General features: G+C 40.1%; 1 protein-coding gene across 1 annotated transcript; it reads left to right on the top strand.

Annotated features, from left to right (window-relative positions):
* The first annotated feature begins 712 nt into the window (after positions 1 to 712).
* Positions 713 to 15,728, top strand: LOC6047196 (transmembrane protein 62). Its single transcript, XM_038255752.1, has 4 exons — positions 713 to 1,412; positions 7,841 to 9,068; positions 9,130 to 9,433; positions 14,919 to 15,728. The coding sequence occupies exons 1-4, from the start codon at positions 1,185 to 1,187 to the stop codon at positions 15,208 to 15,210; spliced, it is 2,052 nt and encodes a 683-aa protein (XP_038111680.1). The 5' UTR covers positions 713 to 1,184; the 3' UTR covers positions 15,211 to 15,728.
* Positions 15,729 to 16,146: the final 418 nt, after the last annotated feature.

Raw genomic sequence — 16,146 nt, 5'->3', positions numbered from 1 at the left:
AGTCTACGTCAAAACGCATAACATCCAGAACAGCGATTATAAGCAAAATTTTGAAAAGCAATCTGATTTTTCGGATTTCTTACCAATTTTGAGTTAATGATGCAAGTTGGTATAAAATCAAGTTCTCTTTTTGATAAGCTAAAAATTTGCACATGCGACAAGTTAGCACGACAACGCCAACTTGAATGTATATAAAAATACCGGATTATTATTGGGGCAAAAGTCCTCTCTAGTCATCCGCTCATTTGGCCTTGGCCGATACTGTCCCAATCTTTCCCGCAATTCTGTTAGCATGTATCGTTCTCCGAAGCACTCCAGAATCCCATCAAAAATTGTGTTTTCATTTGCTGCCTTGCACGTGTTCTCGCTCAACTTTGCCAAAATAAAAACACGCATACTGAGAAGAGGCAAACGAACTGTCACGACAGCAGCACCATCAGTGATGGGTGAGTGGATGCCGAAGCTAAATTGCATTTGAAATAACCGTTTTTGGCTCGTTTTTTTTAGGACGATGGTTCGGCACTCGAGTGTCACTTCTGTTTATCTGTGCTTCGCTTCGTCTTCGCTTCCACTACTCCCCACCTGATGTCGCCACAATCGCACAATTACACGATTACACCTTTCCAATTCCCATCGCCCGACCCCTCGTCAATTTTCTAACCATCGTTCAAAATTCTAACCAACACTTGACGTCGCGACGCCTCTTTCGTAAACAAAGTTGTTTTGACAGATTCTCACCCATCGCCACCCACCAGCTCTCAGCTGATAAGTGGTCAATCCAGTCGCGCGCAGTTCGTTTTGCATCGTCTCTGGGGGAGGAGGGTGGCCACCACTGAGTTGAGTCACCTCTACAACTGCAACTGCAAGTGAAACAAGAAAAAAAAGCAAACCGGAGAGGAGGGAAATTCCACACCTCACAAAGAGTTTACTGATAAGAAAGTGTTAAGCCAGTGCCGTTGCCGGAGATGTTCCGACCGTGAACGAACGGGTTGAGCTTGTTTCAAAATTATGTAAGGTCATCGGCGGCGACTTCTTCCTTGTGGGGCGTGTAAACAAATAAAGAGACGTGCATTACGCAGCAGACGACGTCGTCGTGACCAAAATTTAATTAGCACGTCGTGGCCGAAGGTCGTCCCCGAAAAAGAATTCCGGCGGCCCCCCCGACAAAGAACGACGACGACAAAATGCGCTTCACGACGGCGGCAATCGCGCTGATTGCGTTTATCGTGATCTTCTCGATCTTTGTGGCCAACGTCGCGAATCTGGTTGGAATCGATAGCAAGATTAGCAAGAGGCTGGATGCGGCGTACACCCGCGGTCAGCAGAGACTCCAGCAGCAACAGCAATCCGAGGAGGACGGAGAACCGTTCAGGCTTGACGATAGTCCGCGCCATTTGATGTGGTTTTTGCAGGTAAGAGGAGGAGGAGAAGACATGCAATTTAATGATGGGGCTGGTTTTGTTTTGATACCGACTTCGTCTTCATTTCTCCAGCGCGTTTTTTTTTCTCTTCTTTCTGTTCGTAATGCACATCTTTTATTCTGTGTTGCAATTGCAGCCAGCGAAAGGAGAGTTTATCAGGTTGTAACGGTTTATTGATGAAGGCGGTGCGCAACTGGTTGCAAGTTTGCTTTTTTTTACTTTATGGAACGAATCGCAAACTTGAATGAGTTAACCTGCTTTGGGCAGACGTAACTGGGAGATTAGAAAGAGGAGAAAAACGTTCACTTTATATCAATATCATCAATATCCATTTGGATCCAACATTGACTTTGAACTTGAATTAATTTAACGACATTACAAAACACGCAACATATTTCTAGGTTAACATCATTGAAATAATTTGCAATTAATGAAAACTAAACATTGAACAATATTGGCAACGGCCTGTGGAATTCAGAAAACTTTCAGATTTATTTTCAAATATCAGAAAATTTATGATATGAACATTACCACAATTGGGTCCTAAAATGAAGCTTAGATTGCTGATATTATTGTTTTCCGCGATAAAGCTTATTTTTCTGAGTACAGTGACCCTTTGTACGACCACAAAGAGTTTAGAATGGATTTTTAAATCAATTTTGAAAAATTAACCTCGCGGTCCTTCTTGACAGAAAAGCTCCTATTTGACAGCTCGTTCCAAGGAGACCATAGTTGATCCATCGAAAAAATGTTGTCTTGTCAATTTTTTTGCGTTAAAATGAAAAAAAAAAAATTTAGAAATGGTTTTTAATCGTGTTTTTTTACCGTTGTACATAAAAATTTACATAGGGCTTTAGTACCCAATTGATTATTTTTGTGTGTTTTTTTTTGTTTTCTATTTTTTTAATTTCATAATTTTCTAGAATTGTAAATTTCTGGAAACTGTTTAGACAATTTTAAACTCTAAAATTTAATTATTTCAGAAGCCTAGGATTTCAGATCTTTTTTTAATTTTTTATTATTTTGAATTTTTAATTTATTGAGGTTTTATTCAATTCCCGAGATTTTTTTGATTGATTTGATGTCTTCGGCAAAGTTGTAGGAATTGATGAGGACTATTCAGAACAAATAGGTGCACGGAAAAAATGGTGATTTCAACTTTTTTCACAAAAAATACAATTTCTCAAAATCCGTGTTTTTGAATTTTTGAACATAAATTTGTGTGTTTTAGGGGACAAACCCCGCATATTTTAAGCTATTCAGATGTATGAACCAAATTTTTTCCGACGAGTGAAATCTTGTAATTACAATTTTTTGAGCTCATTTTTATGTTAAATCGAATTTGCAATCGAAAAGTACCTAATTTTTTTTTGATAAATTCCGGGGTTTTGACTTTTTAAAAGAGTGTCCATGATTGTCCATTCCTAAAAGTTTTTTTCCTACAATTTCGTCTAAGAAACATTGAGAATTGGATCACTGGTTGCAGAGATACAGCGGATAAAAGAAAAAGAAACAAGAAAATTTAAGTTTTCTAAGTCTTACCAACACAACCCCTAAGCAACTAATGGTCCGATTTTCAATGTTAAAATATGAACCATTCGTGAAATTGTCCGATCTTTTCGAAAACAACATTTTGATTTTTTTTAATCAAGACTAACATTTCAATAGGGCCCAATATTGAGTGTTTGGCCCTTTTGAAATGATAATCTACACTTCAATTGGGTACTAAAGCCCTATGTCAATTTTTATGTGCAACGGTAAAAAACACAATTGAAAACCGTTTCTGATCACTTTTTTTTCATTTTAATGCAAAAAAATGTTTTTGACAAGACAACATTTTTTCGATGGATCAACTATGGTCTCCTTGGAACGAGCTGTCAAGTAGGAGCTTTTCTGTCAAAAAGGATCGCGAGGTTAATTTTTCAAAATTGATTTGAAAATCCATTTTAAACTCTTTGTGGTCGTACAAAGGGTCATTGTACTCAGAAAAATAAGCTTTATCGCTGTAAACAATAATATCAGCAATCTTAGCTTTATTTTAGGGCCCAATTAGCAAGGACAGAAATTTTTAGATAGATTAAAAGAAATTAAAAATGATTTTGTTCTTTTTTGTACATTGAATTTTAAATGAACCACAATTAATCAAATAAAATAAGTCTCTTATAAATAAATGTTTTATAAATTTTTAATATGTATTACAAAAATTAACAAAAAATCGAATATATTTTACATATTTTACAAATTATCTATACACCAACTGGGGAAAATCAGGACTGCAGTTCAGACTCGTTTATCCGAAGGTTTGTATAGGACTTCAGATAATCGCAACACTAACAAAAAAATGTTTTCGTATTTTTAAAATTTTCTTTTTTTAAAGGGACAATCCATAAACCACGTGGACACTTTAGGGGGGGGGGGGGGTAAGCGATTGTCCACGCTCCATACAAAAAAGTTTTTTTTTGTATGGACAATTGTCCACGAAGGGGGGGGATTGCTTATTAAAAAATAAAATGCATTTATTCAATATTACATCACCGCCATTTCAGCCGTCATCTTTGATTTAAAAATTCTAAATCATTTTAGCGTAGTTTAGGGGTCATACCTACTTAAGCTCAACAATCAAAAAATTGACATCGGAAAAAACATGTTTTTTCGTGATTCGATTATCCGAAGTTTTGATTACCCGAAGTGAAATTTTTCTGGGGCCTTCGAATAATCGAGTCTGGACTTGTACAGGAGAATTTAGAGCAATAAATTTGGAAATCTGTGTACTAATTGTTTTAACCAAAATAAAAAAAATCAAAACATTATGCAAAAAATTGGTCAAACAGCTGTCTTGATTTGTTACATTTGTCCTAATTTGCCCATGTTAAAAAAATAATTAAATATGATATTAAAAAATCCTAAATATTGATCCTTGCACTGTAACTTGGATTTGGCCCGCACTTTTCTCTCGCACTTTTGACAACAAAATTTCCAAAAACTAGGCAACCAGCATTTGTTTATTTACATTTCCAGTCGCAGTTTCCACCAAACTGGACATTCGCACTTTAAAATTGCGATTGACCGGTGAGCAACATCGGCTCGCTTTGATAATTTTTTGAGAAAATTAAAATTTCCCAAGCCAGTTTGACAAGTCGCAATAGTGCGATCGATAGCAATAATTTAGTGCGAAGTCCAAGTTAGTGAGAATTGCGCAATATACGGAAATCTTTTCTTTCTTTATTTTTTAACCTTTAAGGGGTTAGATACATGTAAATCGTCAAAAATGTCAGAGGTTGGTATGAGTACACATTTCAACTTTTTTAAATCTCTTTGCATGGCATTTAAATATACATTTTGATCGATTAACAAAATAAATATGAAGACATTTACCATTATCGAGATATAGCTATTTTAAGTTAGCAGTTTAAAAGAAACGGGTGCCACGATATCTCAACATTGCTTTGACCAAATTGGCTCAACATTTTGGCGAAGACTCGTTAAACCAGTCCTGTGTGCATGACGAAGGCCGATTTTCAAGAAGTTTATTTTAAAAAGAGATAAAAATATTTTAATGTTTTTCATATAAAAAATCGTCTGTTTTTGATTTTTGTATTTTGTTAATAAGCAAAATTTCAAAATCGGGCTTCGTCATGCACACGAGATATGCCTTGAGAGTCTTCACCCCAAATTTCAGTCAATTTGGTCCATCCCATCTCTAGATATCGTGGCACCCGTAAATCAACTTGATGTTCAGAGAAAAACGTTCACAAAGTTTGGCAGTTCGCTTTGCGCATGGCAAAAATGTGGACTTGAATCGTCTCATACTCAGTTCAGTTACGAAATATCTTCATGAAACTTTCAGAAGTGATTGAAAATAATCTTTTTAGTGAATTAGTGAATTTTCTGAAATTTGAAATTTTGTTATTTTCTACATGTATGTAACCCCTTCACTAAGCATTTTACTGATCTGTAAACTCATATTTTAAATAATTTATCGATTACTTAGTATTCTACTATTCATCTTTTTCCACAACCAAATCTAAATTTCTAGACCAACATTTGTTTTTTTTCAATTTCTGGGTTTTTCGGGACAAAATATGAAAATTCCCGGGATTCGGAAAGGAGACACGTTTTGGCATGTATTGGACAAAATCCGTGTTCATCTTCATCATTTTTGTTTTCTCTCTATCGTTACTGTTTACATAGTGTTTCACCGCACTTGCACTTAAACTCGTAATCAATGAAACCATGCAGATTTTCCTCTTCGGTTCCAGTCTTGTTGTAGCCTTCAAAATCGGAAGGTAGAGCCCTTCGCCATCGCTCTCGCGGCTTTCTTCGTTCTCCGACACCACCATACTACTTAGAAGTTCCTTGTTTCGCACTTAATTTTACAGCGATCACTCCAATATCTTTCCCAAAGCGCGCTGGATTACCGATGTGATACGGTCGTCCCCTCTTCTTCGGAAGGTCAATGTTTGTACAGCAGTGCTGATCTTAGCACTCCTTCCGTTGGGCTTCTTATTATGTGACCATATGCATGACCGTGTAACTACCAGGCAGTAATGAAGCCTACTGCCTCTCCTCCCACTTCTGTATGCTAATCTATCTTCTATTCTTTTAGTATCCCGATTTCTTCGGAATGATTTTATGAACCGGAATGTCTTAGTCATGTTTTCCAAAGGACGTGGTCTTCGGCAAAGTCCAGAAACTTCTTTTCCTTCTCCTCCAGGTGTTGCTCGTCAGCCGCTTTTTTCTTTGCTTGGCTGAAATTGAAATTTGCATTGAAAAAAACAACTAGTTAAAGCTATTGTAATTCAGAATACCCTGTAAAATGATTATTTCTGCGTTTTCATTCAAATAAAGAAACAAAATAAGGTGCATGACATTCACGATGAAGCTCGTTATACTTAAGACAACAGTTGTTACATAGTTACTGCCGCAAAAAGTTAGCTTCTCAAACACAGACGTGAACTTCAAGTACCTACAAGATACAGCATTTGTTTGAAACGAGTATTCACCGGCAGTAAAGCTCATAAATCGGTACCATCGGTTAAATAAGTTGGATTTTTGATCGCGTTCCATGTCATGGGCCGAGCAGTTGTTCAGCACCAACAGTTCCTATGTATACTGTGAGGGTATGCACGACAATAGATGTGTGTCCTGGTTCGAAGTACTTGAGCTCAACAACGCTCTTGCTTTCGCGATCATTATTTTCAAGAGTTATTGCGACCAATATCCTTCGCCTTGGAGTATTTGAGAGATGGATGCCAGGCTTATCTTCGTCTCGAACTTCCGTTCAAAGCGGTCCTTCGCCTTATCCAGGAACAGTACCGGTTCGTTCTTGTACAGGGATATTATCCAATGCCGCTTCAACTCGCTGAACCGACAATAGGTTCTTTTCCTCTCGTCAGCTGTCATAGCATTGTATCGTAGTTGTTTATCCAGTGCTACGTAAAAACTGAAGAGTGCGTGATACCGGAGCTCCTCCGTCGGCCGACGGCGGGAAATGTTGTCCATTATGTTTTCCATCTTTCTTTCAACCTGGTATCCGCCCGGATCTTGTTTGTCTACGTAGTTGACCGTACGGAACCGGCGAGTTCTGTGAGTATGGCTAGTTCGGACGAGTCTTGCGAGTTCGGACAAGCCTGCGAGAAGAGCGTACGCGGCGTACCTGATTCGACGTGTTTGTTCGTGACCTCGTTCAGCGTACAGCGCCGTAGTCGGCGGAAGAGCGGATCCTGCTGCGCTTTACCGCTTTTTTTTTACTTTCTAGTGTGGGCATGCCACAGAAATAGACTGAATTTCGATAAGTCATGTTGCATCACCCCGCAGAAAACCCAAATCCGGTAGATCCTGACGTCGAAGGCATCTACTGGACCGGGTCCCGGGTCGGATGTAGTCCTCTGAGTTGGTGGAAAATGGCCCCGAAAATACATCTTTGGGAATTGGCGGCACAAACAATCACTTTTTTCATCTTGGTTGATGTGTCTGCTTCAGTTTCCATTTCCTTCGTATTTGCAACTAGATTGTTACATCAGTTTCTTGCAAAGTTTTTTTTTGACCAGGTAGGCTTGTAGAGAAATATGTTGAATGAAATTGAGATTCCAGATGATAGCGCTGACCCATTCTACCTTGTCTTATCCGGTCGTTTCAATTGTCGGTACTCGAAATGAAAACCTTCCTGGTTGATGCTTCAAGAAAAGAATAATACATTTTTCTACGACAGCCTCTTTCTGTCACCAAATCATGACATACTCAGCATAATATTAGTTTTGATTTCAATCGGCATTGACAATTCCAATGACATAACACGTATAAACAAATCCTCTGACGATAGTATAAACAAGTGGTTTGGTTTGTGTCACTGCAGTGTTATATAAACCTGTTGGTTGCTGTCCGTGCTAAAACCATTCTCTACAACTCTCCTCTTCCAGATCTCGGACATCCACATCAGTCTGTACCTAGACCCAACCCGCATCCCCCATCTGATCGACTTTTGCAACCGCACCGTGGACATCATCCGGCCGTCGGTGGTGCTCGCCTCGGGTGACCTTACGGACGCCAAAACGTCCAACTTCCTGGGGTCGCAACAGCACGAGCAGGAGTGGCGCTGGTACCGGGAAGTTCTGCGCGAGACGAACGTGCTGAACAAGACCACGTGGTTGGACATTCGCGGGAACCACGATAACTTTAACGTTCCGGCGCTGCAGGCCAAGCAGGATCTGTTTACGAACTACTCAGTCCAGGGGAAGATCCATCCGCGGTCGTATCTGCACCAGGAGGTGACGAAGGACGGGGATCGGTACAGCTTTATTGCGGTTGACGCGTGTTTGGATCCGGGGCCGAAGCGGCCGTTTAACTTTGTGGGTATGCTTTCGATGAACGAAACGCAGCACATTATCAATTTGGCCGAGCAGTCGCGGGCGATGAACACGAACTATACGGTTTGGTTCGGCCACTATCCGACGTCGTGCATTTTGACGCCGGGGCTGGGCACGAGCGGGATCCGGAACTTGATCGGGAAGTACCAGGAAGGGTACGCGTACTTGTGTGGTCACTTTCACAAGCTGGGTGGAGCGGTTCCGCAAATGTACACGATGCAGAACGAGGGCTTTCTGGAGCTGGAGTTGGGCGACTGGATGAAGAACCGGATGTACCGGTTGGCAGCGTTCGACCACGGACAGTTTTCATTTGTGGACCTGCAGCACAATCAGTGGCCGGTGGTGCTGGTGACGAATCCGAAAAATGCCTTGTTCAACATTCCCGGCAAGGAGGATCCGCACGCGCAACTCGACTCGAGCCACATCCGGCTGTTGGCGTTTTCCCCGGCCAAGATCAGCGAGTGTCAGGTTAAGGTCGACCGGGAAGAGTGGGTGGACTGTCGCCGGGTGAGTAACGAGCTGTTTGTGGTGCGCTGGGAGCCCAGGAAGTTCTCGTACGGAGTGCACAAGCTGTCGGTGTTTATCCGGGACGAGGACGGCCGATACCGGGTGGTGGAGCACGAGTTTACGTTGGACGGATCGCGGAAAAAGTTCAGCCTGTTGGCGCGGTTCGTCCTTATGTACGACACCAACAAGATCTTCCAGGGATTCTTCAGTGTGGCGCTGATTGCGTGTCTGCTGCCGCTGTGCGTGTTCCGGATTTGGCACACGCTGGTTAGAAGTAAGTTGACTTCGCTTCCCACAAAACTCTTGCTTCTAACAGCTGATTGATTTTATTTCAGACGGTGCCGTGACGCGACCCCGCATCCGAAGCTACTGCTGCCGCGGCTGGATTCGCAAAATGTGGATTCTGTCCACGGTTGATCGGCTCATCTTCCCCATCGTCGGGTACTGCCTCTACCTGACGTGTGGGCCGTGGTCCTTCGGGGAGGTAATCGACGGTCATCTCGGCATTGTGTTTGTGTGGGGCATCTTCGTGAACGGGTCGTTCCTGCCCGGCACGTTGACGTATTTTTACGGCTTTTTCCAGCTGATGTTCTGCCAGCTGCCGCTGATTGTGATCTACGCGAACAACGTGGTTAAGAGGTGAGTTGGAATGGCACTTCAAGTGCGGACGTAACTTTCGAAATTCAATCTCTAATCTCTTCTTGACTTAAATCGGAGTAAGCCCTTTAAATAGAATCGATAATAGAACTCTCAATTGTGTTTTCTATTTAAAGACGCTTTACAAGGCGTGAAGACTATTACATAATGCTCAAGTTCCACAGAGTAACACAACCCTACCATTTTGCCAGAATTTTTTACTGGATTTTTGATGTGGAAGTTATTGCTGGAGGTGCACTGTAGGATAAGCTGATCTACCTACCCTACGTCACAAACGTCAATCTGCTCTCCAGATTTCGATCGCAAAGCATTAACTAAATTATATCCATTGTTGTGGCAGAACCACACAGACAGTGATCAGCCGGACATCTACGCAATCGTGCAGAATGCTTCAATCTCGCAGCAGATTACCGAGATTTTAGCTGGAAAATTTTAGTCAGAGAAGTCGAATGATGAAGCAAACCAAATAGTAAACAAAGGCAAATCAAGTTTGCTTGTTCCATTTATCACTCCACTTTGATTTCTTGTATGTTATTTAACTGTTAAAAAATAAAGAGAACATTCTTTAGGGGGATTTCTCCGAAGAGCGTTACACGAATCTTCAGGAAATTCCAATAGGGTCAACGCAAAAAAAGGTGAAAATGTATTTAATAAACTGCTTTCCTATAGCTGGCAGACTTTCGAAAAAGTGTTGCTTTTCTTCTAGAACAACAGCCTTAAGAAAATGCCAGGACAGAATTTTCATCAAATCGAAATCATCAGCTTTGACCGAATAACGCTGTTTTTTGACAGCAGGAGGCAGTATGTCAGCTGTTTACAATGAACAGTGTCACCATTATCAACTTCGCATCGGCTCTTACTAAGACAATATGTCTGATGTTGGCCACGTAGGGCCGTGGATTGCACTGAGGTTCAATACGTACTGCGTGACAGAAAGCTTGGTGTGGAAGGAATCCGTCGCTTGTATGTCCAGGACTGCGACAATCTGCTTGGCTTGACAGGCTATACGCAACGCGATTGTATTGAGTAAACGGAGTAAACAAACAACTCAGTTCATTTTCAACCAAGTCCAGGATGGATTCTGACGAAGAGTTCTTTGCATGGAATGCGGTGAAGAAAGTTTTCAAAAAGTTTTAATTGAATCTGAAAAACAGTTCGGAATTTGCCCAATAAACTGGGAACGCTAGCAAAGTGGGCAGTTCCGCCACCTCTATGCCCAATCAGAACCCGCCAAATTTCGACAGTACTTAAGATTGTCGGAAAGTACCATCCACTACATATTGGATCAAGTGAAGTCGCTACTGACAAAGGATTAGAGTAATTTCATAAAATCACCTATAACTCACAGAGAATGCCTGTTCATAACGTTGCGGTAAGCGCTTGTTTACTATTGTTTATGAAGCAGACAGTCTTAACCCGACAATAGCTGCTTACAATCCTGCAGCATTCACAGTCTCTTGCAAAAACGAAGTATGTCGAAGTATGACGATTTCTGGAATTATTTCGTCCTTTTTCTCGAATTTTGAGTCATACTCATTATCGGAAATCAAGTAGTCTACGGATTGTCACGTTATCATCCACCTCAAAGCTTGTTCCGGATTTTTTGTGTCATTGGTTAACCCATACAAAAAATGGTACGTAAATATTTGAAAATCTGTCATGAGGTCTTTTTTGTAAGACTCATTTAATCTTTATTTGAAAATCAGAATTTTAAAACCTTCAATAACTTATAACTTTGGATAGAATTGACAAAAATGTCAGTTCTCAAAAATGTACAATTAAATTTAAAAAAAAAAATTTACTTGAAATATTTGAGGAATGCCCTCCCTGTCGCCGTCGTGCTAACTAGTCGCACGTCGATATTGGGTCAAATTGAGTTGAGAACGCCACTTTGTGCAGCTCACAATGCCTTCTTTTGACCTTTACAGATCCCCAAAATTCGATTTCAATCTTGAGATATTCAGTAAAAACCGAAAAAAACTCCGTTCATTTTGCTCACTTTTCATATGAAAGAAGTTTCAGTCTTGTGGTGATATTTTGACACAGCCTAAAAATTGATGTAAGTGCGACAATTGCCCAAAGAGATTTCAGGTCAGAACGCGTTTGACACAAGTACGAGCTAGCTACCGTAAACATTTTCAATTATAACTCGGGACTCCGGCAACCAAATACAACCAAACTTCGGGGCAATGCCCAGTTGTCAACCAAACGAAACGTGTTTGTTATTGTTTGCATTGCGTGCTCTCGTTTTTGTTTATTCAAGGTCAAACATTAAAACGCGTTTATTTTGGATCGCCAAAAAACGACATACAGTCATCCCACATATTCGGAACACCCACAAATTCGGAACACTTTTGTGATAATTTGTCAATAGAATGCAAAATGCAACTTTTCTGCCGACCCTGCTATTTTTAGGGCCTTTATTTGGACATTCTCTTGCTATTTCACTAGTAAAAATAATACTTTTTAAACATAAACTGCATTTCAAGACTATTTTATCCAGAGCACCAAAAAACTGCCTCCAAATTGCCTGTTCCATGATTGTGGGATGTTATTGTGTCTCCCACAATTGTGGAACACCTGAATTTAACTGATATTTTCATAAAAAAAAGTTATCAGACCATTCATAAACATTACTAAGCATGAGTTTTATTGGTTTCAGAGTGCAAAGTCATTATTTTGTAAAAAAATGAGTACTCCTGGAGAGAAAAAAAGTTTGTTTACATCGTAACAAAAAAGTGTTCCGAATTTGTGGATTTCAAGGGTCAATGTGTTTCTTTGAAAACTTGATATAAAACGTACAAATATATAACCGGTCTATACATCAATCGAAAGATCGCAAGAAAAGCTTTCACATGAAGGTAAAAGCAAATAATTATGTTCAATTATCGATTTTATATGATTTGTTGAACATTGGCCGATCTGTAAACTGTTCCGAATATGAGGGATGACTGTACGACAAGATAGCAACGACAGCGTCGACTTGGTTTATGCATGGGCCCTACACTTGATGGCGTAACTTCCGTAGTAACTTTTCAAAAGGGCGAAACCTTGGATGTAAACAAGCAGCCTATTCCACTCACACTAAACTTGAACTGTCACTTGAGCAAGTGCACGCAGAAAAATATGGCATATTTGAATCAACAAAACATTTTGTTGATTTGAAAATCAAGATTTTTGTTGAATCAACGCTAAACGTCAAAGCAACTTTTTTCAAAACAACAGTAGATTTTTGTGGAATTGATAAAATCAAGGTTTGTTTCAACGCAAAATCGGCGTTGATTATATTCAACATTTTTTTGTTGAAACAAACCTCATACAGGCTGATTCTACAAAACATTTTTCTGCGTGTGGGATTGACTGTTTGTTTACAAACAAGGTTTCGCTCTTTTGAAAATTACGGACTTGTTCGAGTCTGACGTTTTTTGATGTTTTTGAATTTTCTTTGTGAATCTCCAGGAAGCGAGCCAGTCAAATGATGTATCCTGATATACAGCGATTCCACGTTAAACCAGCTGGATTCAGATCAAAAGTACTCCAATTTGGTTAAAAAATTTGGCATGGGAGTTCTTTGGTCAAAATAATAAGCCCCGCTTATTTTTGTTTGGCGATTAGGATGGTCCTTTTCAAAATAGGGTGTTTTTTTATTTTCGCAAAAATAGTCTTTTTTTTCTAAAAATCATATCTCCAGTACGGCTGAATCAATTTTAGCACTCTATGCTTCAAAAGAAAGGGTATTACAGTCGACTCTCTGGCTGTCGATCTTCCCGGTTTCAATATTGCTCCATCTACCGATGAAATTTTCAGTCCCTTCAAACTGCATACTACGATTCTCTTCATTCCTCGATATATTCTCTTGCTTGAAGGATCTCTTCCTCGACGATCCCTTGAATTCTTTTTGCTTTAAAAATCTCTTCTGGTTGTCAATAATTTTACTTTCTCATGGCTTGCATAGACATTTTTCTTGGCGAAACGAAGCTTTGAAGGTTGTTTGACATTTGTTTGTTTTTGTTTAGTGACGTTGCCATCGTTCTCTCCCATAGCTGGGCATCAGGAAAAAAATATTTTCAATCTAGTCTTCATTTTGTATGGTTCTGTAAATTGATGCTTCTCTTCCTCGACGGTCCCTTGGATATTGACAACCAGAGAGTCGACTGTAGTTGGTCTTTAAATAAAAAAAATAATAAGACATTTCAGAAACATAGCTGAATATTGGGGTGCCCAGAAAAAATGACCCCCTGCTCCACAAGCGAAAAACGATTTATTGGGTTATTTAAACCCTCTAACCCTCTAATTTTTCACTTCAAATTGAAATTTCTCGAAAACAAATGAATGAAATGATCTCATTCTTCCTGCACAGTGTTATTTAAGATGTTTACTGCCTCCAATTCAAATTCCATCCAATTTGGTCAATTCTTTAGAAAATGGCAAGGAAAACCGTAAAAAATCTCGATTTTGCTCTGGGCAGGAAGGGGTTAAGCATCTGTGCAAATTTTGAGCGGAATTGGTTGAGATTAACCCATTGATACCCGAGCCTAAAGTTGGTGAAAAAAATGTTTTTAATACAAAAATGACTTTTTTAAATCGCTAATAACTTTTTAGGATCGAATTTTACAGCTGTGGCATGTTGTTCTGTTGTAGAGCATTCAATTTCCAATGAAAATCTCACTTTTGGGAATATTTGAATTTAGGTAGCATATCCTGCAGACCAAACCTTAAGAAAAATAAGTTTTCCATTCATTTTTCCGGTTTTTCCCATTCAAACTTCACCTTTGAGTATCAATGGGTAAATGTTGACCGATTCTGCACATATTTGGCCCAGAGTCCTAAAATAGCTCAAGGAACAGTATTCAGCTTGTGGAGCGAGGTTTTGAGAAAAGTCCCATATTCTGGGCACCCTACTGAAAACACTAGCAGATCAAATAAAAACTTTGTTTCCTGATTTGAAGGTCTCTGGACCAGAGAGCTCGAATAATATCCATCAACAGAATTCTAAAATATGATTTATTGAAAAATCTTTGTAAATCAATCGAACTTAAAGTACCATGCTTCTCCATCGAAATGAGTTCCCAGTACATTTAGTTGGAGACGCATGGTGTTTATACAGATTTTTTTTTTGCAAATAGTCATATCTCAGAGAGGAAATTGTTTTTCAGCACAACTATAACTAATTTATTGTTAGTCGACTGCGGACGGTGGGCCAGCGCGCTTGCCTTGCAGAATTATTCGTGTTTCGAACTTAACTTTGATTGTTGTGTGATTTTAAAAGCCCTTCATATATCATCGTTGATCAGAAGGCACGGCGTCGCGTAAATCGGAGTAGCAGATCATTGGCAGTCATGCTCATGCTCAACTATAACTAATTTATTGTTCTTTTTCTATAAGTTACTCTCACCCACTTCAACTCGTAACTTGCCAAACTCCTGTCCTGACACAAAACCCCTTCTCTTCCCTCTCCCCTCCACAGATTCTACCGGCCACCATCCTCGGCGGAGAAGAAGCTCAACTTCCTGGCGGCCACCTGGCAGAACCTCCCGTTCGTGCTGATCATGGTGGTCGAGCTGCTGCTGGCGCTCATCTTCTGGAACGCGTACGGCACGCTTGCCTTCATCATCACCCCGCTGCGCACGTGGTCGATCGTGCTGAACCTGTTCCTGTGGTACCAGTCGAAGAACCTGCCGGACAAGTGTCTCTGCTCGGCCGCTGCCGTCTGGTGTCCCCCGCCCGAGCACAAGCCCGCGTCGTCGCTTGGCCAGTAAAGGGGCCTTCATATTTCAAAACTATAGTCACGTGCACCTGATGTATATCTTTAAGTAGGCAATTTTTTTTACGTTTACTTTTTATCGAAACGACTGAGCTAAGCCGAGGACAACGATGGACCTGCTGCTGAAAATGCTGTGTTTGTGTATTACTGAAGAAACGCTTTCTACCTTCCTGAAGGATGCTAATATTTGTATGAATGTTTTTTAGTTTGTTACTTCTTTGTTGTTTATTTTATTCTATTTTATTTTTTGGGCATTTGCCGAGTGTAGCCTCGTGACCAGAACTATTCACCACCCAACCACCGAAACAATCTGCGTCTAAATGTGAAACAAATATTACTAATATTGTGTAAAGTTACAAAAAGAACAAAAAACAAGGTATAAAAGAGTGTGCAAAAAGAGTAAAAGTATTCTGGATGCACTTGCTAAGTGTGCTCTAATCTTAATATATATTATTGTATTGTATTTATATACAGAAGAAATAGAAGCTACCAAATGTGTAACATTTAAATCCACCTCCCCTCTCATGTGTGTCACTATTCCGAAGAAAGAAAGATCCATTACAACATAATTCAATCACCATGCACAAAGGAAAATCTCACCCACTTGGTATCAAAGCGAACGCAAAAACCATTTGAAAATCGGACATCCACTTTTCCCACGTCCAACAAGACACATTCTCCGTCCCCTTTTCAAAAGTGCAATACTTGCAAAGCTATGTCATGATATGGGTTTTTGAGTGGTGGGATATTTCAAGGGCCAGCGCCAGCGAGCGCGCGCTTTCCGAGTGCTTGTTCCAGTTCCACGTGTTGTACTCTCTAGCCTTAAAACGTCCTCCGATGGAATGGTTCTCCGGTTCTTCAAGCAGGGATTTGCGCAAGATGCGTTGCTCATACTCATGCCATTGCCATTTCCGGACTTTGGCGTCGTGAG

Source organism: Culex quinquefasciatus, chromosome 2, assembly GCF_015732765.1.
Source record: "Culex quinquefasciatus strain JHB chromosome 2, VPISU_Cqui_1.0_pri_paternal, whole genome shotgun sequence".
NCBI classification, from domain to species: domain Eukaryota; kingdom Metazoa; phylum Arthropoda; class Insecta; order Diptera; family Culicidae; genus Culex; species Culex quinquefasciatus.
The sequence above is the reverse complement of the archived record's forward strand: the minus strand, read 5'-3'. Positions and strand labels throughout refer to the sequence as shown.